This window comes from Sminthopsis crassicaudata, chromosome 3, assembly GCF_048593235.1.
Source record: "Sminthopsis crassicaudata isolate SCR6 chromosome 3, ASM4859323v1, whole genome shotgun sequence".
NCBI lineage: Eukaryota > Metazoa > Chordata > Mammalia > Dasyuromorphia > Dasyuridae > Sminthopsis > Sminthopsis crassicaudata.
In genome coordinates, this window is record NC_133619.1 from 256,141,453 (window position 1) to 256,167,311 (window position 25,859).

The 25,859-nt window shown below is 34.3% G+C and overlaps 1 protein-coding gene across 6 annotated transcripts in view; it reads left to right on the forward strand.

The window, feature by feature from the left end:
• The first annotated feature begins 839 nt into the window (after nt 1-839).
• LCA5L (lebercilin LCA5 like) overlaps nt 840-25,859 on the forward strand; it is a 79,676-nt gene continuing 54,656 nt past the window's right edge. For 4 of the 6 annotated variants that reach the window (XM_074300497.1, XM_074300499.1, XM_074300498.1 and 1 more), the window contains exons 1-3: nt 840-998; nt 2,646-2,808; nt 12,827-13,158. In XM_074300497.1, the coding sequence (XP_074156598.1) occupies nt 12,837-13,158 (322 nt within the window). In that variant the 5' untranslated portion in view covers nt 840-998; nt 2,646-2,808; nt 12,827-12,836. The remainder of the gene's footprint in view (nt 999-2,645; nt 2,809-12,826; nt 13,159-25,859) is intronic. The other 2 variants (XR_012487988.1, XM_074300500.1) reach the window with 2 other exon arrangements.

A 25,859-nucleotide genomic window follows, 5' to 3' on the forward strand; every position in this document is an offset into this window, starting at 1 on the left:
TTAAATAATCTCCAAGTCAAGGGGCAAAGTTTTATTATAATTGTAATGCTAATTAAAGTGGTCTAAATTCCAAGAGGAAGATAGCTAAGAGCAAGGAGTAACCAGGTAAATTTGAGAGATTTAGGGCAGAACAAGATAAATGACATCATGGAATTGGGGTTCACATTTGTTGGGAAGTTTGGTGATGGGGGCTAATCACCCCCTTTTTAAGCTAACAAGTGCTCATTGTTTGGGTCCAGGAGCAAGAGAAGCTCAGACTTTTGGATGACAAACAGATGTCCTAGAAGGAAAGCTTAGTGGAACAAAGTTATCCGGCTTCCTTTCTTCCACACACATTCAGGGGGTGCCACATCACTCCCAACAGTTCCCTAACGTTCCTGAGGCGACTCCGTTACTCCCGCGCCAGGTAGCCCGGGGGTAAAAACTCCAACGTTCCTAATGGCTGCACCACTTCAAGTCTACGCTGGGCTTCCTGCTCCCCTCTTCAGAGCCAATAGCATGGAGCCAAGCCTAAGTCCTTTGCTCTGGCCCAGAAGCTACGTGCGCACAGGTCTGGCCAGAGAAGGCAGCTTACTTAGCATGGCGGAAACCAGTGTGACTTTAGAAAATCACTTGCTCTCTGGGTCTCAATTTTCTCTGCTGGAAAGGAAATGGCCGATTTGGGTGCCCTTCCCCTTTCAGCTTTAAATCATTATGATCCCGAACCCAGAGAATTTCAATCAGTATCCCCAAGTAGGGCGAAGTCGCGGGAGGCAGAGGAGCACCACGCGCCCACTCCTGGGGGCCGAGACTAGTCAGGATGGAGATGGCCCTTTAACACAGATGAAGCCTAAAGATTCGAGACGCGAGAGACTCCGACCACTCTGAGAGTAGGGGAATCGGGAAGCTCCAGAGTCCCGGAAGTCCCTCCTCGAGTTCCAGGAGGCCTCGCGCACCCCAGTTCCCATGGTAACAGCAAACTGAAAACGCTAGGGCTGCGAGAGTTACAGGAAGATCAGGTAACGCCTAAAAGATGTCCGAGGGCAAAACCCTCTTTCAGGTCCCCCAAATAAACGCCCTAGCCCATACTCGGACGTCCCTAGCCCACCCTCGAACTGTAAGACTTTATAAAAGGCGCTAAACCCTCAGGGATTTCGGCCCCTCGTAGTCTGCCCTTCCCTCCTCTCTGCGCTAACGGAACTAAGGAATACATTATCTTTTGTTTCGGCTTTTTAAACAAGCACTTGACATCTTCAAATTAATATTAATTGGGCACCAAATCCTTTGCTACAAAGCAGTGCTTAAAAGCTTAACAAACTTTTTATCTTGGCATTCAGTGCCTCTGTACTAGCCTACTACCACTACTAGTGTATCCAGTCCGGACATTTTCCTGAAATAGCAGCAGAGAACAAAGCATGTGGTCTAGAGTCAGCAAGACCCCGGTTCAGTCAATCTCAGGTGCCCCTGGAACAAGTCACTTAATTCCTGTTTGCCTGATTTACCACCTTGTGTGAATCATAGAAATACAGGATTTGGAGTTGCAAGGAGCCTTAGAAATCATGTAACCCAACTCTGCATTTTAAAGTTGAGGAAACAAACGCCCAGAGAACCCAAATTACCAGCCCACGATTAAAACCCAGGTCCTACTTTTGCATTTTTCTACATCAAATTTAGTGTTCAATTGTCTATACATTTTAGGTTAAACTGCTTGAGATGTGATTTGAGACATAATGCATTTGAATTTGAAATGTAGACAATCACAGCTTAAAATGATAAATGTTATCACCTATTGGTTATCCTCTATAAGAAAAGACAAATGTTCTGAAGTAAGAATTACTAGAAATAGGTTGTAAATATATTTCATATTTTTAAAGATAGATTTGTTTTGTTTATGTATATCCCTGAAAATTTTTAAATGTGTTTTCATGGGGAAAAAAATCCAGGTCCTACCTTCCAGATCACTCCAGTGAATTGTTCTCAACATTCCTATAGTAATTTTAGTACTTTTCACTATAGGCTTTGTATTATAGATGTTTAAATAGGCATCTTACCTCTTCTACTAGTTTATTAGCCTTAAAAGGCATGAACCATGTTCATAAAATTGTGTATATTTTTATTTTCCATAGTTACACTGTGCTTTGTGTTAGTACATACTTAATAAAAATTTGTTAAATGAATGACAGAATAGATCTTCTTTCCCACCCCTACCCCATTGACTTATTCACTGTCTTAATTTTTTTCTATCTTGAAATCCATTCCTGTACATTTTCTCTTTTAATTTCTATTTAGTTATTTCTTTCCTTACACCTTATTTCTGCTGAGAAATCAGTATTTCTCATGGCCTGCCTTCTGCCCTCAGTCTATCAATACCCTCTTCATCAGATCCTGATAATAATGGTAGCTCATACTTAATGTTGTTTTTTAAGGTTTGCAAAGCATTTACATGTTATCTTCTTTGATCTTTACAACAATTTTGAGGAAACAAACTCAGAAAAGGATTTGCCCAAATTTACATTAAATGGATAAAACAGTATTCAAGCCCAATGCCTCCTGACATCAAATTCTGCCTTTTCTCCAACATACCACCATCTCTCCTCTAGAATAATGAGTATATACTATATATGTAATATGTATTATGATACAATCACAATCCATTTCTCTTCTAGTTTTTGCCATCAAATGACTTTTGAGACCAGTTGCCATCTTATCCCAACAAAAAGCCATCACTTTTCTGGATTATCTGGAAGTCCTGATTATGTCATGATTTTCACCAGTGATATGAGAATCTGGCCAAAGTCTGAGATGCTGTTTCTACAGCTGCAGTGAGAGGTAGCCTTAAAGATAATCTCTCAAATAATTCATGAGTTTTAATTTGGAATATATATTTAGAATGGTAATTTGTGAGTCCACTTAGCACATTGCCTAATAAATAGGCTTAATAAATGCTTGTTGACTGGTTGACTTTTGTTCAACTTTACATTCCTTTATTCACTGATTACTTTTCATTTAAAATGATGATATTGTTATTTTTTAAAATGCAAGATTTATACTTATATGGAATAACATTAGTAAATCATTTTGCTCAATATATATAAGTAGTTTTTATGGACTTCACAGGCTAATTCAAGGGAATACTTTTTCATAAATCATGTAGATTACCTAGCTTCACTGATATAAATAAGCGTGTACCTACATTTTGTACACCTGTGTACAATGTACACCTACATTTTGAATCATGTTATAGCTATTCATATAATAGATAACTTTAAAATTAGTAGATAGGCTATGACCCTATATAAGAAAATGATCATCTTTTGTAATTCATTTGGATTTCATAAGTATTTAGGTTGTTTGTTTGTTTTTGTTATTTATTTATAGAGAGCCAGCTTTGGAACCAGAAGGACCTGAGTTCAAGTCCTTCCTCCTACACATACTGTTTATATGAACCCTGGACAACCTATTTAATTTCTCCATGTTCTAGGCAATTCTCTAAAACTACAGGTTGCAAAGAAGATCCTAAACTGCACTGGTAGAAGGAGTTTTTCATTTGGGAGTTCCCTATCCCAATGAAATCTCAGTCCAATCCCTTTCCCTATAATTTCTTTTAGAGAGTAGGCATTTAAAGAAAGTCTACATACGTAATCCCAGTGTGGAAAATTAACAGCATTTAATATTATCTTAGATTTTTAAAATATAAATAACATTTCAGATTCTGTGGGTTAGTACCCACGGTAGCCCATAAAGCTAAATATCAGGGATAGACCTGAACTAAGTTGATGGCCTTGTGAGTAAAGAGGAGGACATGGATTCAAGAGACATTTTGAAGGTAGAAATGAGTAGATTTGGGCAATTAGATATGTGGGATGAGGAACAGTATGCAATCAAGGATAATGTCAATGTTGTGAATCAGAGTGGCAGAAAGAATGGTGGCACTTTTTACAAAAATAAGGAAATTCAAAAGAGGGATGAGTGTAGAAGGAAAATAATGAGCTTAATTTTGAACATGTTTAGCTCAAGATGCCTCTAAGATCTCCACTATGAAATGTGCTATTGGCAAATTGGAGATGTACAATTGAAATTCAGAAAAGAGAACAGAGCGCTTTATAAAGATTTGGTAGACATCTACCTAGAGTTCACAGTTAAACACATAAACACATAACTCTTGATAAAGTCATCAAGAAGATAAAAAAGATTTAGAAAACATCCTTGAGGATACATCCATGGTTAGGGGACAAGATATAAATTTTGCCATTTAAAAAGTTGAAGACATAATTTCTATGTATTTTAATCATTTTATTAATAATCCCAGAATTTTAATAAAAGGATGATCATTTGGCCTTCTCTGTTTTAGACCAAAGAGAATCATAGTAGCAGATTCACACCTTATATGTCCTTTTGGAAGAAGAGTATTCCTGAGAGAGGCAGTCAACTCTGATTGGTTAACAATTAATGAGAGAATGAATATTACAGTAAGGATCTGGATCTGAACTTTGATTATATCATTTACTCCCCAGCCTTAAGTAATCTATTAAAAGACTTTATCCTCACCCAAATTTAAGTAGAACACAATGACTGCCCCACCTGGGTAAGGTCTGGAAAGAGGAGAAAGTTAGCTCAACCTCCAGAAACTTAAGATCTTAAAATGAGGATAAAAGAAAAAGGGGGAAATATGAGTTTCCAAAATCATTAGCTATTAGTAATCATTTCTCTCATTATGATAACCAGTAGGGAAAAAAAAAAAACAAGAGGAGCAGTCTAACGAGGAAGAGAACCAAGAAAGTGGTCTCGAAAAAATAGTATACTATAGAAGAGGGTAGCAAACAGTGTCAAGTTCTGTAGAAATACCAAGAATTAATATTGAGAAAAGGATATCTCATTTAGTTAAACATTATTTGCATTCTTGGAGAGAACAGTTTCACTTTATTGTGATATTGGAAGCCTCAAGCCTGCTTGAGAAATGAAAGATGACAAGGGAAGTATCAATTGTAAACAACTTTTTTCTAAGAGTTTTGTCAATGAAAAAGGGAGAGAAATGTATGATAGCCTGAGAGTGATGGCATGATTTAGTGACATTATTTTGGTAGGGTTTTTTATAGTTAGGGTGAGACTTGCATGTACTTGTAGGCAGCAGGGAAGGAAACAGTAGGAAGTTTGAGGATTAGAAAGGGATAATTGTGGATTAGAGTGCTAGAGAATATAAGAGTATGGGATGAAAGATACATGTAAAAAGTTGGCTTTACTAAGAGGAAGACTCAGTCACTTCTTAACCAGAAACTGAAACAAAGAAGGAAATAAAGGGTTTTGAGATATAGAGAAGGGAAAGGAAGCTCAAGGAAGATGGTCTATTTCCTCAATAAAGTATAAAATAAGTTCCTTTAGTTAAGGGAATGAGGTGAAGGGTGTTATAGGAAGGTTAAGAAGAATAGAATAGGTCTGGAACAGTCTTTGTGAAGAGCAAAATATAAAATCAATTAAAAAGGAATAAAAGGATAGTAAGCTTTTGAAGCAGAATTCAGATTCAGATGCTCTGACTGCAAAATCAGCATTATTTCCAGTGTATCAGTGGTTCTGGGTCATTGAGAAAGTATATATTTAGTACATTCTTCCTGTTAAAGCAAAGAAATTCATAATACATATTAGATTTCCATTGAAATAGTTGTAATTTTTAAGTTCTTACACTTAAAGATTTGTTTATTTGAAAAAATTTATGTCATATGTTTTATCAAAATAATTGATTGTTGAATGAAATTATCTGAAACACACAAGCTTATTTTAACTTTTAAATTTAACTTTGAACTTATTTTGTTTGGGAAGATGATGATCGTGATAATATGACAGATAATTAATCTGCCTAATTAGAGGTGCTTCATTTCTTAATTACTTCATAAGTATCTTCTGCACATCATTTGTAAAATAAAATAGTTATCATTTGGTTTTCAAATAAGGTTTATTTTTTAATCATTTTTTAAATATGTAGCACTCTTCCAACTTGGGTTCTTTGCCAATGTGATGCAACCAGCTAGCCCCCAGCAAAGGCATTTACAAAACATCATCCTCAACTGCCTCCCTCCCCCAAAAAAATAAACAAACAAACCAAAAGACCTTCTGGTGCACTTTTCTACATATAAAGTGCTTCTGGGAAGATGAATCTGTGGAAAAAAGAGACTTAAAAAATACAGTTGATAGGGAGGCACAAATGTGAAATAGTTGCCAAGGCAATTTACAACTTGATATAATTCCTCTGACTGCATCCCAAGGCTCTGTCCTTTTCTCTTTTCCCTCTAGACTATTGCTATACACTTAGTTATCTTTGATGATGTCTTCAACTCCCATGCCATTCTTTTATGCAACACTTTCTGGGCTCCATTGTTCAAATGTCAGATCCAGCTCTCTTGAGTAAGCAGCTTTTCCCCCCTTGCTGCTGGAACCCTAGCTACTGGAGCCCTTGCTACTGGAGCCCTTGCTACTGAAGCTCTTGCTCCTAGAAGCTGCTTACCTCCCTTTCTATCTGTGTCATTCCAGAATGTGTGATTTTTCTCTCTGCTAGATGCTGTAACAATTCCCTTTCAAAGGCCTCTACTTTTTTAGATCAATCTGACAAATCTAAATTCCAGGCTTATTTTTTATATAGACTAAACTTAAATCTAGCTCTGAATTATCAACAAAGTTAATTAATATAACAAACCAACCAGAATAATGCCAATTATCTTCGCAAATCACTAATTATGGTATCTATCTATTTTCTTCACCCAATGTACAAAACCCTGTAATTTCAAATTGATTAAGGAATTTCTTCACACATTGTTATTGTGATATAGGAAAAGTCCTAATACATTCTTTACAAATATATATCTTTTCTAAAAATAAAACTTACATCCAACTCTGAATTCCCAATAAAGTTAATTTGGGTTTATATCAAATTTATCAAAATAATATAATCAGTTCATAAATAGAAAATGTTATATAGTACAATTTAAATCAAATTTATCTTATGTAGAACCAATTTATGTATATGCTTATGTTTAATTTTTGTCATTTAAATTCAAATCACTGGATATCTTATACAGTATCCCTAAACTCATTTAAAGGCAGAAATTTTTATTAAAGTTTCTTTACATTTATTACCTTATTTGAGCATCACAAAAACTTGAAATGAATTACACACCTTAGAATTATCAGAGATAGGCTTCAAACTTACGTTTTGCCTGATTCCAAATTCAGTGCTCTTTTGGTTATACTTCATCAAAATGTGAAGATAACCATTAACTATATTTTTTCAAAAAATATTTAATATTTTAATGGGTTCTTTTGACTTTGCATATTTCATAGACAAACTTTTGTTTGACACACATATAAGGAAGGATAAACTCAAAATCCTTTTAGGCTTTGCCTAAAAACAAATATTCAGTTGATTACATTATTCTGGTTTGTTATAATCTTAATTAACTTTGTTGATAATTCAGAGCTAGATTTAAGTTTTATTTTTAGAAGATAAATTACATAGATTTTTTAAAGGTATTACTATACCACTATAATGTATAAAAGAATTCCTTTGAGATAATGCTTTATTATTATATATGAAAAAACTGAAATACAGCTAGACTGGCTGTAGAGGCATATAATTTGTTCCCTGAGCTTGTCACATATTTATTAAGCACTTAACTGTGCCAGGTATTGGACTAACTGGTAATGCAAAGCAAAAGCAAGAGTCCCTGCCCTCAAAGAGTTTATGTTCTATTGGAGGAAACAACATTGTGTGTGTGTACATGTGTGTGTGTAATATATATGCGTAAACAGACCAAATACAAATCAGATTATGCATTTGTTCTTGGGAGAATTAGGAAAGAAATACCTCAACAAATCATATTTGAGTTGAGTGTCAAAGGAAAACTGAGACTGCAGAACACAGGTGAGGGGAAAGGGAGAATTTTAAGCTTGGGAGAAAATCAATGTAAAGACAGAAATGGGAAAGGAAGCAGGCCTGATTGGCTGAACCATAGGAATCATGGAAGGAGAAAGTAAGATTGGAAAGACAAAGGGACAAATTGTAAACATCTCTAAATGCCAAACAGAGGAATTTATATATGATTCTAGAGGTAATAGGGAAGTACTAGAATTTATTGAGTTGGGGAATGTCATGTTTAAACCTGTATTTTAGGAAAATCACTTTGACAGCCATGTGAAAGGTAGATTGAGATGGTAAGAGATGAAGCAGAAAGACTAATCAATGGAAGATTCTATGCAATAAGTGATGAGGTCCTGATGATGAGATGAAGTCTAGTTTTTTGGGGGTTCCCAGTTAGGGAACCAAAAATATGATGAGGTTTAGGTTTTGGATTCCCTCTCAGGGAACCAAATGATGAGGCCTAGATTTAGGGAACCAAAATGAGATTAGGGTTTCTGAGAGTCAGGGAGTTAAATGATAAGGTCTAGTGGCAGGTTTGGGGTTCAGGGAACCAAATGAAGAGATTTGGCTCCCCTACACTCCTTGGGATTCAGCACAAGAGCAGGGAGTTTTGAGGAACCCCCTTCTGACAGCACAGAGATTCTCTATAAAGGAATTTACAAACACAAACACCTAGAATGATAAAAGAGGTTTATTATAGGGATTGGGAAGTAAGGTTAGAAATCCTGACAGAGAGGCATAAAGTCTGGTTAGGGAAATAGGTGAGGAAAGAGAAGACTACACTGGAAAAGAATACTATTCCAGTGGGCACAGGCTTCCTTGACAAAGTGTGGCATAGCATGGCATGTTTAGAACCTCTGCAAAGACAGGACTTTAGATTGGCTCTTTTATAATAGGAGTTTTGGCTACAAGCTGGGTTTCAGCTTGAGCTGAATTTGAATAGAATTGAATGAGTTTCTTTAATTGAATGCTGAACCAACCCCACCTAGATTACAGAATGAAGCTGTTTATCTTGTTTCCCTCAGGCAGGGTCCCTCACTGAGGCAGAGTTCAAAGAGAATTTCTTCTTCAAGGATTTTTAGAGTTTCAGGGTCCCTTCTTCATTGAGATAGGATAATAATGGTTATGTGAATGGAGAGAAGGGAACAATGATAAGAGAGACATTGTGGAAGTAAAACTAATAAGCCTTGGCAAAGAATTACATATCGGGACAGCTAGGTGGTACAGTGGATAAAGCACCAGCCTTGAATTCAGGAGGACCTGAGTTCAAATCTGGTCTCAGACACTTAACACTTCCTAGCTGTGTGACTTAACCCCAGTCTCAGGAAGAAAAAAAAAAAAAAAAAAAAGAATTAGATATCTAGGATGAATGAATCAGATACATAAGGAAGATCCTCAACTTGTGAAACTATAAAAATGGTAGTCCTGCCAAAGAAATAGGAAAGTACAAAAAAAATTGCAAATATTCAAGGGAAAGATAAGTTTTTCATATGCATGTTGCTTTTGTAAATGCATATTGAATGTTCAATTTTAATAGTGTTTTGGTCTCAGGAGAGAGACTAAGGTTGAACTAGGTTAGATCTAGGAGTCTTATCATAGACATGATAATTGATCTATGGAAGCTGATGACTTAATATCAAAGATAACTAAATGTAGAGCAATAGAGGGAAAAAAAAACAAGAGGACAGAGTCTTGGGATGCAGCCATAGTTAGTAGATAATGATTCAAAAAACTGAAAAGGAACCATCATATAGGGAAAGAAGAAAAGAGATGTGAGAGCACTTCATGAAAATACAGAGAAAAGAGTATCAGAAGAATAGGTGGTTATCAGTGTCAAAAGGCTGTTAAATTTGACAAGTAAAAGGTCATTGATAACTTTGAAAAGAGCAGTTTCGAATAAATAATGAGGTTCCCAAGACAAATTGTAGAGAAGTTAAAAAGAAAATATGAAGAGAGGAAGTAGAGGTGCTAAATATAGATGGCTTTCTCAGGAAGTTAGCCTGAAAAAGAGAATAACATAATAGTGAAAATGGTAATAGTTTAGTGATTTTATTTTTTTTTAATGTAGAAGGGTGATTTGTCTGGAGGCAATAGGCATGGAATTCTTAGGTAGAAATGTGTCTATGCCCTTATCTCCTTTCTACTCATCTATACAAGAATAGAAGGGGTTTTTGGAATTGAGAACTAAGCCATAGAACCTTATGGTTGTTGATTAAGTAGATTCTATTGAATTTATATACTGATTTTATTATTGCCTTGGCTCTGGAGATTGAAATTGAGAGTCATAAGGAATTTTCATTATAAGGCAGAGGAATGTTACCCAATCATGTGACTAGGAAGTTCAGATCAAAGAAAAGAGAAAGACTCTATAGTCTATAACCAGATGGGAGAAATCTTAGCTCAGCTCTTTGTCCTAAAAATCTTGGCACCTGGAGAAACAATATCCAACTAAGGGATAGAAAGGTTTTTTAGGTAAGAAATTGAAAATGAAAAGGCCATTTCATAAAACAAAAAAGCTGGGAATATTTGTTGTTGTTTTTTCCCCAGGGAGGATGATACTAGTCTTATGAGTGAAACATTGGTGGCCATTTAGCATTAAAGAAGTGAGTTGCTCCTTCTTTCCCCTTTTTGGTGAGGCAGTTAAAGTTAAGTGACTTGCCCAGGGTCACACAATTAGCAAGTAACAACTATCAGAGGTTAAATTTGAATTCAAGTCTTCTTGATTTCTTTGAAGGCCTCTTAGCTGCCCCTTCCTCCACTTCATTTTCATGTTCTTGACACATATATTCCATATGTGCATACCACCCCATGGTGGTATCCTGACCATATTATAGGATCGCCTATCAATATACTCTAGCTACACATAAAAGTGTGTGTTTCATACATGTGTACCTCTTCACACATGTTGTTAATGTCTTCTCTTTCTAATGGTGTGTTTATTTATACAAGTTTACCCTCAGTTTCTAGGGAAATGTTTATTGCTACTTTTTAAAATAATGCCAATATATTAAATGCTTTTGCTTCAATCTATTGTGCTATCAGGCTAACTACTAAAGGTAAACATATTTAGTAGGGGTATATACATATATATATATATATATATATATATATATATATATATATATATATATATATATATATATATATATAAAGAGAGAGAGAGGGAGAGAGAGAGAGAGAGAGAGAGAGAGTGAGAAAGTATAAATGAGAGATATTGTAAAAGTACATCTTTTTCTTGACAACAAATTGGAGGAGAGAGAGATAGACAGACAGACATACAGACTTGAATCTAGGGTAGCTTTATCAGGGAGATCTGCCCTGAAAGTAGGAGTTAGGGAGTAAGTTGCTCCTAATATAAATGATACATTTTCCAAATTTTCTAACCTAAAAGCTTTTCTAGTTTTTGTTAGTCTTGTTGGATTTCCAGATTGCTTCTCCTATATTTTACTTGGTGTATAGAATTCACATCCATTGTTATAAGTTTAAATAAAACAAAGGGACCCATTCTCTAAACATAAATACTTAGTAATAGCATAAGTCATTCAGTTGTAGTATAAGATAATATAGTCATCTACTTTTGGCTATAGTTTAAGGTAAATATATTAATTTGGGACAAAATCAAAATAGAAATGGTTTTGAAGTTACATACTCTTTCTATCTTCTATCATAATCTTTCCCTTTTATTAATACAGATAATTAAATGTTGAATGTACAGTAAAGCTAACCTATAATTCTTTCTTTAAAGTCATGCTATATTCCTATCATAAGGTTCTTCTGATAGTATTAGAAACTAAACACCTTTGTAGAGTTGAAATGAACTTATATTTTTGCTCAGGCAATTGGGATTTAGTGACTTGCCCAGGGTCACACAGCTAGGAAGTGTTAAGTTTCTGAGACCAGATTTGAAGTTAGATCCTCCTGACTTAAGGACTGGTGCTCTATCCACTGAGCCACTTAGATGCCCCTATAATATTCAATTAATTGCAGATTAGTTATAGTAAAATTCTAGTGTATGAATCAAAAAGATTCATTGTGACCTGAAACCTTGGAAATCATACCTTGGAAACTGGCAAAATCTATAATCAGGCCTGATTTGTTGTTTTGTCAATTATCTATAATTAAGAAAATGTTAACAATAAAAATGGAAAGGGTATCGTATGTAAATTTTATTTTGGAAAGCCATAGTTATTAAACATTTTCAAGGTGGATTTAGAAATAGAGAATTTAGAGGTCATCTTATCCAATACCATCATTTTACAGTTGAGAAAACTGAGCCCCAGAAACATTAGTGACTTTCCCAAAATCAAACAGGTAGTAAGGTAAAGATCTAGGATTCAATCTCATGTTCAATGATTACATATCCAATGTATTCCACTCTATCACTTCACTTCATATCATGGCTAAAAGTATCAATCACTGACTATTTTCTACAGCAAGAATAACTAATTAGTAAATGCATTCATTTTGTTCATTTACACTTTTGTTCCTAAAACTTAGTAAGTTGTTTTATCTTGACATCAGAATCAGTATGTAAATATATATTTTTACAACTCCAATAGTACATCAGAATTTTATATTGTTACCAGGGATTTAAGCTCAGTAAACATTTTCATTTGATCATTTCTATAAACCAAATTAAATATCTATTTTACTCATATAATTAACCTTGAAAATTGAAGTATTCACATGAAGGCTGCTGAGACCATTAAATGCATTTTATGAATGGTGATAAGAATAACAAAAAACAAATTTTAACCTTTTTCTTTCATAAAAAGATATGATAAAATGTTTTGTTGCATGTTGCCTCTTTTCCTCCAAATTATCTAATGATTATAGGAGAAATAATTGTTTTTAATATATAATATTATATAATATAAATATAAATAAATATAATAATATAAAAAAGCAATAAATTTACTTTTATGTCTTTACCTCTACTAGGTTGCTTACTATGTCACTGATTGATGCAACAAGTGTAGATGATCATTTCCATCATGCAGTATTAGAAGACAGTAGTAAGCCTACAGAATGCAAGAGAAATCTAGGCACTGGTGATTTTTCCAGGAACAGTAACAACAGCACTGGAAGCATTGATTATAGCAGAACCCAAGGTTCAAGTGGAAACTTTAGTTCTCACTATGATTATTCAGAAGATTTTGTCTCTGAATATTCTGCAACAGCTGTTAATGGCAGTTGTGTCGAGCTATTTGAGACAAAAGTAAAAAAAGAAGAGAAGAAAAAGAAAAATGTTTCTAATGTTGCCCAACAAAAAGGTAAGAAGATTAGACTAAGATTAAATTTAATAAAAATATACTAAATATCTGATCATTGAAGTATAGTTAATACTTTCATATTTGTTTTTATAACACTAATAATAACAATAACGTCTACTATGTATTTAGCACCTACTATATGCCACCACACACATAATACATACATACCAGCTGCCTAATTTTTTTTTTAGGAGCTTGGGAATAAAGTGGTTTACTGATACAGTTATGTGATATAGCTGATAACAAAATCATATTTAATGCTTTCATATTTTTGTGCATTGTACTCTACATTTTTTTTCATATTTTAACAGTGTTAATGGGACAGTATTATTATGTTTTCCTCTTAAGTCTCACTGAGTGGTAGCAGAAAGTGTTAGAATTAAAGTGAACTTCTTAGTCCCATTACTTTATTCTACTGAATTTATTAGTGAGGTCAATCCATTTAACAAATGGCTTTGTTGCACACTTTTCACTGCTATTTTTCCTGCCATTTTAGCTGAAGAGCTTGTAAAAGAGCAGCCTCTCCTACCCTAATTATACTAGTTGTAGATTTACATAGCCTCTGAGAGAATACTGAGATGTCAAAGAAAGAGGAGCTCATACCAACTTGATTATTAATTGGTTTTAATTGGATTAATAGTGAGGGGAGAGGGAATTACTTATAAGTGATAGGTCGTCCTAGGTAGCAGCAAGAAAATGTGACATCATGGATCCCTGCACTAAACCTCTTATATAGAAATAGAATGAAGAAGTCATGGTGCCATAATAGCCCAGAGAACATGCAAGTCTTTTCTTGGGATAATTGAAGCTTCTTTTGCTCTTTACTTTTACTAAAGGTAGTTTACATTTTTCTGTGAAGTCATAAGTCATATTCTCATTCTGGTTTACTCACATATATAGTCAAATATTGAACCCTCATCAAAACTTAACTACCTGTATCACTCCATTCAGATTATATTAAAGTCTGGTGGAGGTAACATAGTGCTAAAAACTGAATTTTTGAAACTCATGAAACTAAAACCTGTTAGAGATGCTCTATGAATGAAAAAGATTGAAAAATAATCTTTTCTTATCATTTGGGGAATTAAACTTTTGCTACAGAAAGCTATCTTTTCTTTCATTTATTATTAATGATAACAATAGCAAATGAGTAAAAAAAAAAATTACTATTACTATAGTAGTAATTTCTGGCTACAATGTTTTATCTTGTTGGGTATTCACCTCCTCTCCAGGCCACCAAAATGACCCTATTCTCAACCACTGTTGGATCTCTATTAGTCTTTCTATTGTTCTGGGACATATTAGATTTTTTGTTCTTCCTAGGAATGTGTAGAACCTTTATATTTCTATCTCTGTTTTTCTACATCCTATTTGATCCAGCAGATTGTCCTTCTATCATTTTCACTCTCTCACTTTATCTTCAATAATAACCTGTTTACTGTCTGTTTTTCTACTATGTAGAAACATTTTCATATCTCCCTCCCTGCTCAAAAAACCCTCAGTAGGTCCTTCTATCCATATTGCTTAATATCTCTTTTCCCTTTTATGACTAACCTCTTTGAGAAGACCACTTACAATCAGTGCCTCCATCTCATTTCTTCTTACTCTTCAGAGTCTGCATTATTCACCTAAATCTACTTTCCCCAATGATCTCTCACTTAAACCAAATCTAATGGCTTTTCCTAATTCTCAGCCTTCTTGACTTCTCTGCAGCCTTTTACATTGTTAGTCATCCTCTCCTTGATATTGTCTTCTCTTTAGATTTTTGTCACACTATTTTCCCTGGTTCTATCACCTGTGTGATTGCTCCTTCTCAGTCTCCTTTGCTGAATCTTCCCCTATGTTTCACTCCCTAAGTTTCCCCTTGTTCTAGATCTTTTCTTTTCTTTCTATACTATTCAACCTGGCAATCTCATCAGCTTTTATAATTTCAGTTATCTTTTTCATATGGAGATGATTCCAAGATCTATTTGTATAGCCCCTAAATCACTCTTGATTGCCAGTTAATTACTGTATATTTCAAACTGGATCTTAAGACATGTCTCTTGGACATCTTAAATTCAATATGTCCAAAACTGAACTTTCTTTCCTGCAAAAACTTTATCTCTTCTTAATTTCTTTATTTCTGTTGATGGTACCACCTTCCTCTCAAATCACCCAGACTAGGTGTTATCCAATTAGATGCTAAATCCTAGCAGTTCTGCCTTTATAACATCTTATTATATGCCCTCTTCTCTCCTCTAACACTACTCTATGAAGGCCCTTATATTCTCACACATGGACTATTGCAATAGCCTTCTGGCTAGACTCCCTGTCTCAAAACTACCTGCTCCAGTCCAAACTCCACTCAGCTGTCAAACTGATCTTTTAAACATGCAAATCTAACTATATTACAAATACCACATCATCTTCAGTATATTCCAGTGGCTCCCTAAGACTTTCAGGAACAAATAGAAAATTATTTTTTCTTCTAAAGCCTTTTATAAGCCAACCATTTTCTATCTTTTCAGTCTTCTAATAGCTTACTTCCCCCATATATTCTACAATTCAAACTTCAAAATACTAGTCTTCTATCTGTTCCTTGAACAAGACAATTCATCCATGAATTCTAATTGGCAGTTCCCCATGCTCTTGGTCTCTTACCTCCTTGCTTCTCTGGTTTCTTTCAAGTCTCAGCCAATCTTCAAGAATTTTTTCCTGGACCTTTTTAATCTTAATATATGCCTTCCAAGATTATTTCCAATTTATGCTGAATATATCTTATTTGTTCAAGTTGTTTGCATATCATTTCTTCTATAGCATTGTGAGCTCCTTGAAAGCAGTGATTGTTTTGTATTTGTGCTACTCAGCATTTAGCACAGGGCCTAGTAGATGGTGGACACTTCATAAATGCTTGTTGATATGGGGTCAGAGAGAAAGAAAGAAATGGAACAGACAAGGAAAATGGGGAAAAAAGAAGAGAGGAAAAGAAAGAAAAAAGGTTATTTGGAATTTGGAACATATTTTCCCATATATATTACAGGCAGACATATTTGTTACATTAGTCTTCCTAATAGATTTCCTTCTGCTTTTTTCCTATTATTTTTATATTCTGAGAACCTGTTTGTTTGTTTGCTTGGGGAACCTAATGACTTGATGTGTCTATAAGGAGGCAAGACTCTGTTTTTCAATTTTGATTGTGTCTTTGTCCTAAGGTATAGAAATGCCCATTGGCATCTGGTTTAAAAGGAATGAAAATATCTCCTTAAATCTCAATAACTGAGAATGAATTGTCTTTGGCTGGTATAGATTAGAATTTTGTGGGGTAATTATATTGGGTTTTTTTTTAATAGCTCTTATCAAAAGGTAGAGCCAAATATGGTGGGGAAAAAGCAGACAATGCCCCTTCCATCTTAGGAGCAGAACCCACTTTAACATTTTAACATAAAGTTAAAAATCAACAAATAAGCTGGAAAATGAAAAAACAAAAAAACTGACTAGAAAATTATAGCATGACAAGGAAGTTCAAAACACAAACTCAGAAGAAAGCAACAGAGTCAAAATTGCTACATCCCAAGACTCAAAGGAAACTATAACTTGGTCTCAGACCCAAAAAATTTCCTGGAGGAGCTCCAAAAGGAATTTAAAATTCAAAATTCAAGAAAATCATAAAAAGGTCATTAGGAAAGAGAAATCAGAAAGGATCCAATAAGGTTAAACTGTTTACATTTTAAAATTGTGAACAATTTACATTTCTATTATATTTGTAATTCCTAAAAACACTCATGATTAAACCAATTGGAAGAAGTATATATAGACAGAAGACATGGATATGATGGAATGATATACAAAAAAAAATTAAATTAAGGGAAGAGAAAGAGGAACACAAGGGGAGAAGAAAGGGAGAGATGGAATAGGACAAATTAGCTCACATAAAGAGTTTTTACAGTGAAGGGGAAGATAGGAGAGATGGAAGATCACTTAAACCTTATTGGCTAAAAGGGAATAACATGCATGCTCAGCTGCATATAGAAATCTATGTTACCTTACAGGAAGAGAGAGAGAAAGATTGATAGAAGGGGGAGACAGATGGAGGAGAGAGGTGGGACTAATAGAAAGAAAGATAGAGGAAGATAGTAGTCAGAAGCAAAATACTTTTGAGGATGGACTGGGTGAAAAAAGATTCAGATACATGGGGGGAAACAGGATGAAGAAAAATACACAATAATCATAAATGTGAAAAGATTTTTATGCAAAATTTCTTAATAAAGACCAATTTCTCAAATATATAGAATTCTTAGCAAAATATATAAGGATATAAGTCATTCCCCAAATGATAGTTAATCAAAGAATATGCGGTAATATGACTCAATAGAATGTTGGGAGAATTATTTTTCTAGCAAACTCATTTGTTTTCCTTCTATAGGAATTACTACCCACATTGGGTCTCTTATACATATATAGATATGCACACCTATATAAATATGTCCTGTGAAATATGAATATAATAATATAAAATTATACTTTTGTGTATTGTATAAGCATATACATTATATGTATATACACATACATAAGGCAACTAGATGACACAGTAGATAGAATGCCAAGTCTGAAGTCAGAAAAGCCCGAGTTCAAATCTGACTTCAAACACTAGTTGTGTATGTCTCAGCAAGTCCCTTAACCCTATTTTCTTCAGTTTCCTCATTTGTAAAAATGAGCTAAAGAAGGAAATGGCAAAAAAAAAAAAAAAAAAAAAAAAATTCTGAACTCAAAAAGAGGTATCAAATGAAAAGCCACAAACTTAAGCAAATATAGATATTAAATTTTAACAATTCAAATCAGAAACAAAATCTACCAGTGATCCAGAGAAATGCCTTCAAATAAAAAAGTAAAAGAACTTAGAATAACACAAGGAAGGAATGGAATAATGGGTTCCAAAAAAGCAATGGAGTTGAGGATGCAAACCTACAAACCTGAGCTTAAAAATAATTAAGAAAGTAGATATTCAATAATATTTGAAATGTTATTATAATAAAAAAATAGACCTGAAGAGATGATTTGCCCCTTAAATACCCAGACAACAGAAATACAAAAGGGATGAACAAATGCAGCAGCCAAGGACTGTAATGTCCATGTGGATACCCTGGATACCTTAAGAGTCAGCCAGAATCAGGATAAACAAAAGTCTTTTTTCTTGGTCTTTTGGGGTCACCATCAGGGGAATAGATACAGGAATCTCCATACCTCCTTCCCCACTCTCCACAGCCAAAGAATGATGCAGCTTGTACTATTCCACCCTCTGATCTCTCTCACACTTCTCTGTCTCCACCCACAGATCCAGCTAGCACAGAATAGTTGGGCAGGATCATCCTCCAAGCATATGTTAATAGAGTATTGTTCAATCGGTAATTAGCTTTAGGTGCTCAGTTATCAGTTAAGTGCATCTGCTCAGTTTCAGCCTTTTACAAAGGACAGTAATAGCACAAAGTCAGGAGGCAGTCATACAATGGGTGAGTGCCTTCTCTGTCAAGTTCTGGAATTGGTATTTTTCTGTGAATGAAGCTAAAAGTAACTAAAAGAGATGAAAAAATACTAGAGTCAAATGGAGGAAAATATAAGTCTAACTTTCCTAACCCTAGTTTTAAATATAAATCTGAGATATCATGAGAGAAATAGTATACATAGATAAAGGGCTTGGAATAAGGAAGAACCCAGTTCAAATTTTAGCTCAGACACTCCTTAGCCATGTGATTTGGACAAGTTATGTAATTTCTGTTTCCATTTCCTCAAACACAAAATAGGGATAATAAAAGCATTTATATAATTGCTGTGAGAATCAAAGAAATAATATATGTAAAAAGCTCTTAGCACAGGGTATATTCCAAAGTAATACACAAATGCTTATTCCCTTCCCTTCACAAATTTAAATATGAATAGATTAAACAATAAAATGAAAAAGCCAAATCATATAACAAAACAAAGAAAACTCCACAATCTATTGCTTAGAATATGTTTTTAAAAAAACAAATACATACACAAAATAAAACTGAGAGGATGGGAAAAATCATTGTGCAAAGAAAATCCAATGTAATCATAATATTTGTCAAAGTAAAACAACTATTCAAAAATTGAAAAAGGATAAATAAGGAAATCACATTATGTTGAAAGGAAACATAAAGAACAAAGCAATGTCAGTAATTAAGGAAATATTTACTGAACTACAAGTAACACAGTTGTGACAGTCTTCAATGTCCCCCTGTGTTTTGAATTAGTCTAACAAATATAACACAAATTGCTAAAGAAAACAGAGCTAAAAGACATATGATGTTTTTGTCTTTCTTAGGTAATTTTTCTGAATCCAATTCTTTCTGTGCAACAAGAGAACTGTTCAGTTCTCCACACATATATTATATCTAGGATATCTAGGATATACTATAACATATTTAACATGTATAAGACTGCCTGCATCTAGGGGAGGGGTGTAGGGAAGTGAAAAATTGGAACAGAAATGAGTGCAAGGGATAATGTTGTAAAAAATTACCCATGCATATATACTGTCAATAGAAAGTTATAATTTTTTAAAAAGACATATGATGTCTTGTAAATGATTATGCAAAAAATATACTTCTTAGCACCATATGGAAAATTGACCATAAATTAGTCCTCAGAAATAATACAAACAAAAGGTTAAAAAGAAGAGGGGTAGAAATAGCTCATATATCCTTTAAAGACACTAATATAAAAACAGTAGTTATTGGTTCAGAGACTACAAATAAAAAACACAAATTCAAATGGAAATTTTAACAATGAAATCAATAATGATTAGATAAAAGAACAAAACCTAAAAATAATTATATGAAAGAAAATTATGATGAACTAATATGCTAAAATTTCTGAAGTATAACTAAAGCAGTCCTTAGGGAAAAATAATGTTCCCACAAATAAGCATTCATAAAATAGAATAGATTAATGAACTGAATATATATTTTTGAAATTTAGAAAACCAACAAATATACAAATCTAAAATAAGCACAAAAGAGGAGATACTAAAAATTAGAACAAAAATAAACTGGAAACCAAAAAAAAAAAAATTCTAGAAATTATCAGTAAAACTTAAAACTGAAGAATGACAAAACTTTAGCTAATCTGATTTTTAAAAAGAGGGAGAGTAAGCAAAACCAATAGCAGATTACCAAAGTAAAATCAAAACTCAGGAGAAATATAAAGAATAACTAGAATGTTTTCCATTATATGCTAACAAAACGTAGAATACAAAAGAAATAGAGGAATTCTTCAAAAATGTAAAATAATTACATACAGATTTTAAGCAATCTAATCTCAGAAAGGGAAACTGAATTAGGTATAAAGGAAATACCAAAGAAACTCCTGATCCTAACAGATTTTATCATACTTTTAAAGAACAATTAGTACCCATACTTCATAAATTATTCTTAAAAATTGAAAAAGCACACCACAAGCATCCTTTCTGAAACAAAATATAGTCCTAAACCTAAACAAGGTAATGATAAAACACAAAAGGAAAACTATAGACCAATGCAAAAATTTTAAACAAAATCCTGCCAAACAAACCCCAGCAATTTATCAAAGAATTCATTCATATGAATAAGTTGGATTTACAAGTTGAATAAGGAATTCAAAAATGGTTCAACATTAGGAAAACGGTCAATATCATATTGAAAACTTAAGCTTCCAAAAATCACATAATTATCTCAATAGCTGCAGAAAGTCTTTAGCAAAGTACGTCATCTTAAAAAATAAAATAAAATAAGACTTTTTTCAAACCAAAAGCAAGTATCATATGCAATGATAATCCATGAAAACCATTTCCAATAAATACAAGTCTAAAGCAAGGATGCCCACTATCCTCACTATTATTTGATAGAATTCTCGAAAGTCTAGCAATGAGAGAGAGAAATTAAAGACATAAAGGTAAATGAAACTACTCTATTTGCAGATGATATGATGATCTACTTGGAAAGTCCTAGGAAATCAGCAAGACTAATCAAGACAATATCTTCAGGAAAATTGAAAGCTACAAAGCAAACCCTTTATATATATATATAAAAATCACAAAATCCATGAATCAAAAATAGAGATATATCATACCAAATTAAAAATTTCATAAAGTGTCTGGAGACTGAGCTACTTATGTACACAAAAGAGTTACATAGCTTCAATTACAAAGTACTCATTAAGAATAATTTAAATGACTGAAAGAGTATTCTGTATCCATATCTACAAATGCCAATATAATAAACATGTTTAATATATCAATCAAATTATCAAGAGAATTTGATAAAATAAGAATTCATTGAAAAAAAAACAAAAGTTCTAAAATATCAAGGAAAATGGTGAAAAGAAGGTAAAAACAAAGCAGAAATAGTATTTCCAGACCTTTTCACCATTTTCCTTGATAATTTAATTAATTAATTAATTGTTCAGAGATCACTCAAAGTGGAAAGCAGAAAATTATTTATTGTAGAATCTCATGAGAAGTGGGTGGTCCAGCCATGAGCAAAAAAGGGAAATGAAAAGTACTCACAGCAGAAGAGCTGAAGAATCAATGAATACACGAAGCTTTTATAGATTTTGTTACAGAAGATTACATCACAAATTAGAAAGCATTGAGAGGTATGGGGCCATCTAATTGGATGTTGCTACCTGAAAAGATTTCAGTTTCCCCAAAATCAGCTGATTTCTAGGAAACTGAATCTTTGGCATATAGCTTTAGATAATCAAGCTGACACTGGTCAAGCTAATAGACTAAATATCGATAAATGTCAAATACTGATAAATGTCACTGACTAATGTCAAGTAAATATGTCTGCATATTTTATACTTATGCCCAACACAGGGAAATAACAATAAGAAACAAAAAGGGGAGGCAGGGGAATTCATACAATACTTAATCTTTTAAGTTCTTCATTTTTCTATCTTGCTCAACCTTCCCTAAATTTGTAAATGATGTTTATCATATTTCTGTGAAGAACTTACAAACTGTTCAAAATCAGCCAACATATCTACACATTGTTTATCAAGCTGATCATCTCTCTCTACTATATTCCAACCTTCTTTATGAAGAATCATGATTTTAATAGCATCCTCTGTATGGAGTATCTTTGACAGGAACTATTGAACTATTCTGGTTATTAATGTAACCATACAAGGCAAACATAGCGGCAACAGGATAATACCACTGATTGCAATAAGTCCATACCATAAAAGTTGCTTCCACCAACTGTCTTGGAAACAGTTATCACAGAACAGATTGGCATTTGGCATACATAAAAATACAAAGATAAAGATGACAATCTAGGAAAACTGAGGCACAACATTATACACTCTCCTTCTGAATATCTGAATTATTAAATTACCTCCCCCTAGATACCTGGGGGGTCTCAGCACCATAATTTTGACCAAACCAATGTGAAGCAAATAAATCAAAATAAAACTAGAAAATGCAAGGTGTGAAGGCTGAGTTAGCACTCTGGATGCCCCAGAATCAGCCAGAGTCAGGATAAGCAAAAGTCCTTGGTCTTTATTCTTGATCTTTAGGGACAGAAGTGAATTGGAATGGACACAGGATCTCTATGGCCTTCCTTTTCCTCCTCTATCTCCAAAGTGACTCTGGCTTGTTTTACTCTACCCCAAAATCCTTCCCACAATTCTCTGTATATACCAAAAGATTGAACCAGCGCAGTATAGTGGGAAGGGCCATTTTCCAAGCATATGCTCTATTAAGTAGTGTCCAATCAATAATTAGCCTTAAGTGTTGGTTGTCCGACCTCAGTGCAACAACTCAAAGTTTCAGCCCTTCACATCTCCCACTTTCTGTTGTTTTAGAACACAGGTGGTCATACCATCCCTGACTTCTCAGGGAGGTGAGAACCCCAAAAAAGAGGTGATCACGCCCTCCCTGACATCTCAGGAAGGGAAATGAAAAGCACCAAAGGGAAGTAGGGATTGCTAGCAGGGTGCTGAGCTGAAGGGTCTTAATTGGAAACAGGTATACACAAGCCCATCAGTATGGTAGGTATTACACAAGCACATAGCAATACTGCCAAGCTATTAGTAATGACTCTGCCCACACCAATGCAGGCTCAATATGGTGTAACAAACATGAATTATACATACAAGTAGTGATATAACAAACAATATAAATCAACAAGGTGGTGTAAAAGATTTCCAGAAGTCCTATAAGGAGGGTATATAAATAACAGTCACACATATTCCTTCTTCAGCAGCCAAGAGATAGTCCAAAACTAATCTATTCTCCATTACTTCCCGTGTCAGGGAATCCTATGATCCCTGCAGGTTTTTGAAGTCCTGTAACAGTCTTTTTATGTGTTAGGGAATCCAATGATTCCTGATGGTTTTCAAGTCCTACAACAATCTTATTATGTCTCAGAGAATCCAATGATTTCTGAGGGTTTTGAAGTCCTACAACAATCTTACCATGTCTCAGGGATTCCAATGATTCCTGAGGGTTTTGAAGTCCAACAATTTTTGATATCCATGAGTCAGAACACTATAATTGCCATGCAGAGTCAGCAACGGAACCACCCAATGTTTCTTGGGTCTTCTCCTTCATTTCAAGGATCTGGTCCATCTCTATCTGATGGACAAGGCAAATATGGCTCATTGGCACCCATCTGATTGCCTCTCCATCTGTGGATGTACAAGCAAACCTTCACCCCAAGCAATTAACCTATCTGGTCCCTTTCATTCACCACCTTCTGGGTCTCTCCACATCACCTGGCGATTATCTAAAGATAGTGGAGCTACCTGCCTTTCCAGTGGGTTATAAAACCTGTCTGCTGGAGCCAGTGCATCTTGGTCAAAAATCCAGAAGTTAATAGTATAAAGGGTTAGATTTAGAAGTTCTCTAGGGTCACCTGTGGCTCCCTCTTTCTTTTATTTTTTCCTCTCTACTATTGCCTGTCCTTGAGGATTAAAAGGTATGCCAGTGGTATGTAAAATCTTATACTGTGCACAAAAGTGTGCAAAATGTTTAGAAGTATATGCAGGTTCATTGTCTGTTTTTATTGCTGGTGGCACACCCACCATTGCAAACACTTGTATAAGGAATTCAGTGACCACTCGGGCTGTCTCTTCTGCTGCTGGTATTGCAAAAGTGAATTCTGAAAAAAAGTCTACCACAACATGGATAAAGGAAGACCAAAAGATTTATAATGGGTCACATCCATTTGCCAAATTTCATTGAGTCTCAAACCACAAGGATTCTTTCCTGGAGGGAGTGTAGGAGTGTGGAAAGGAATGCAAGCTGTACAGGCTTTTACTATGCTCCTAGCTTCCTCTCTTGTTATCCCAAATTGTAAACGTAAAACTCGAGCAGCCTGATGATATTTCAAATGAGATTCTTGGGCTTCTTGAAATAAAGGAGTATTGGCCAACATAGTTAGAAGGCTATCTGCCTTTGAATTACCATCAAAAATAGGATCTGGAAGTCCACTATGAGAGTGGACATGTAAGATATAAATCTTACCTGGATGCTTTCTCACTTGGCTCTTGAAGTTCCTTAATAAGCTGATATATATTAGAGGTTACAAATTTTATTTCGGCTGTGGCAATTCATTGTACCACACCTACTGAAGAGGCTGAATCAGATATTATATTTATATCTCCTGGATAATAAGTAAAAGCTAGAATGATTGCATACAATTCATTCTGCTGAGTGGACTGAAAAGGAATTCTGACTACTCTCTTTAAAGATAAGTCACGAGAGTATAAAGTACAAATAATATGTTTGGAAGCATCTGTAAAGATAGTCCTTTAAGAGGAGCTTTAGATACCTTTTTTTCAAGAACCCAATGCCAATTAGGTAATAATCTGGTTATCTTTAATGGAGACCCATGTATAAAATTTGGAGCTGTGGCTAATAAAATTTGCCACTCTGGGATGGTTTCACAGCATACATTAATTTGTACATTAGTATAAAAGGTGGATATCTTGTCAGGTTTCATCCCAAATAATTGTACTGCTCACTTAATGGCTTTTCGTAAAATTCTAGCCACAAGCACTGGGTAAGGAGTAAGGCTTTGTTCTGGTTGTGCTATCTCCTTGATGAAGGACTGCTGTGGATGCCTCTTGTGCAGCAAAAATGATATTCCCAAGGGTTTTTCAGTGACTCTTTCAACCATATTGGATAAAGCCAGTTCAACTTCTCTCAAAGCCTCTTGAGCTTCTTTTGTAAGCTGGTATGGTGAGTTTAAAGCACTGTCTCCCTTTAAAATGTCATATAATGGTTGTAATTGATAGGTAGTCAAACCTAACACTGGACACATCCATTGGCTCTCAATTTCTGAAAGTCATTTAAGGTATTTAGCTTCTCTGTTCTTAAGGAAAGTTTTTGTATTATAAGCACCTTAGGGTATACTTCATATCCTAAATATTGAAAAGGAACATGTCCTTGAATTTTTTCTGGAGCTATCTGCAATTTGTAGTTCCTTATTGTTTCCATGTTCTTTTGTAGACATACTTCTATCACTTGTTCCTCAGGTGCACATCCCAATATATCATCCATGTAATGCAATAACATTACTTTTGGAAATGCTTTTCTTACTGGAGTAAAAGCAGCAGCAACATATATTTGACACATAGTAGGGCTGTTTTTCATTCCCTATGGCAAAATTTTCCATTCATATCTTTTATAAGGCTCAGCTAAGTTAACGCTGGGCACT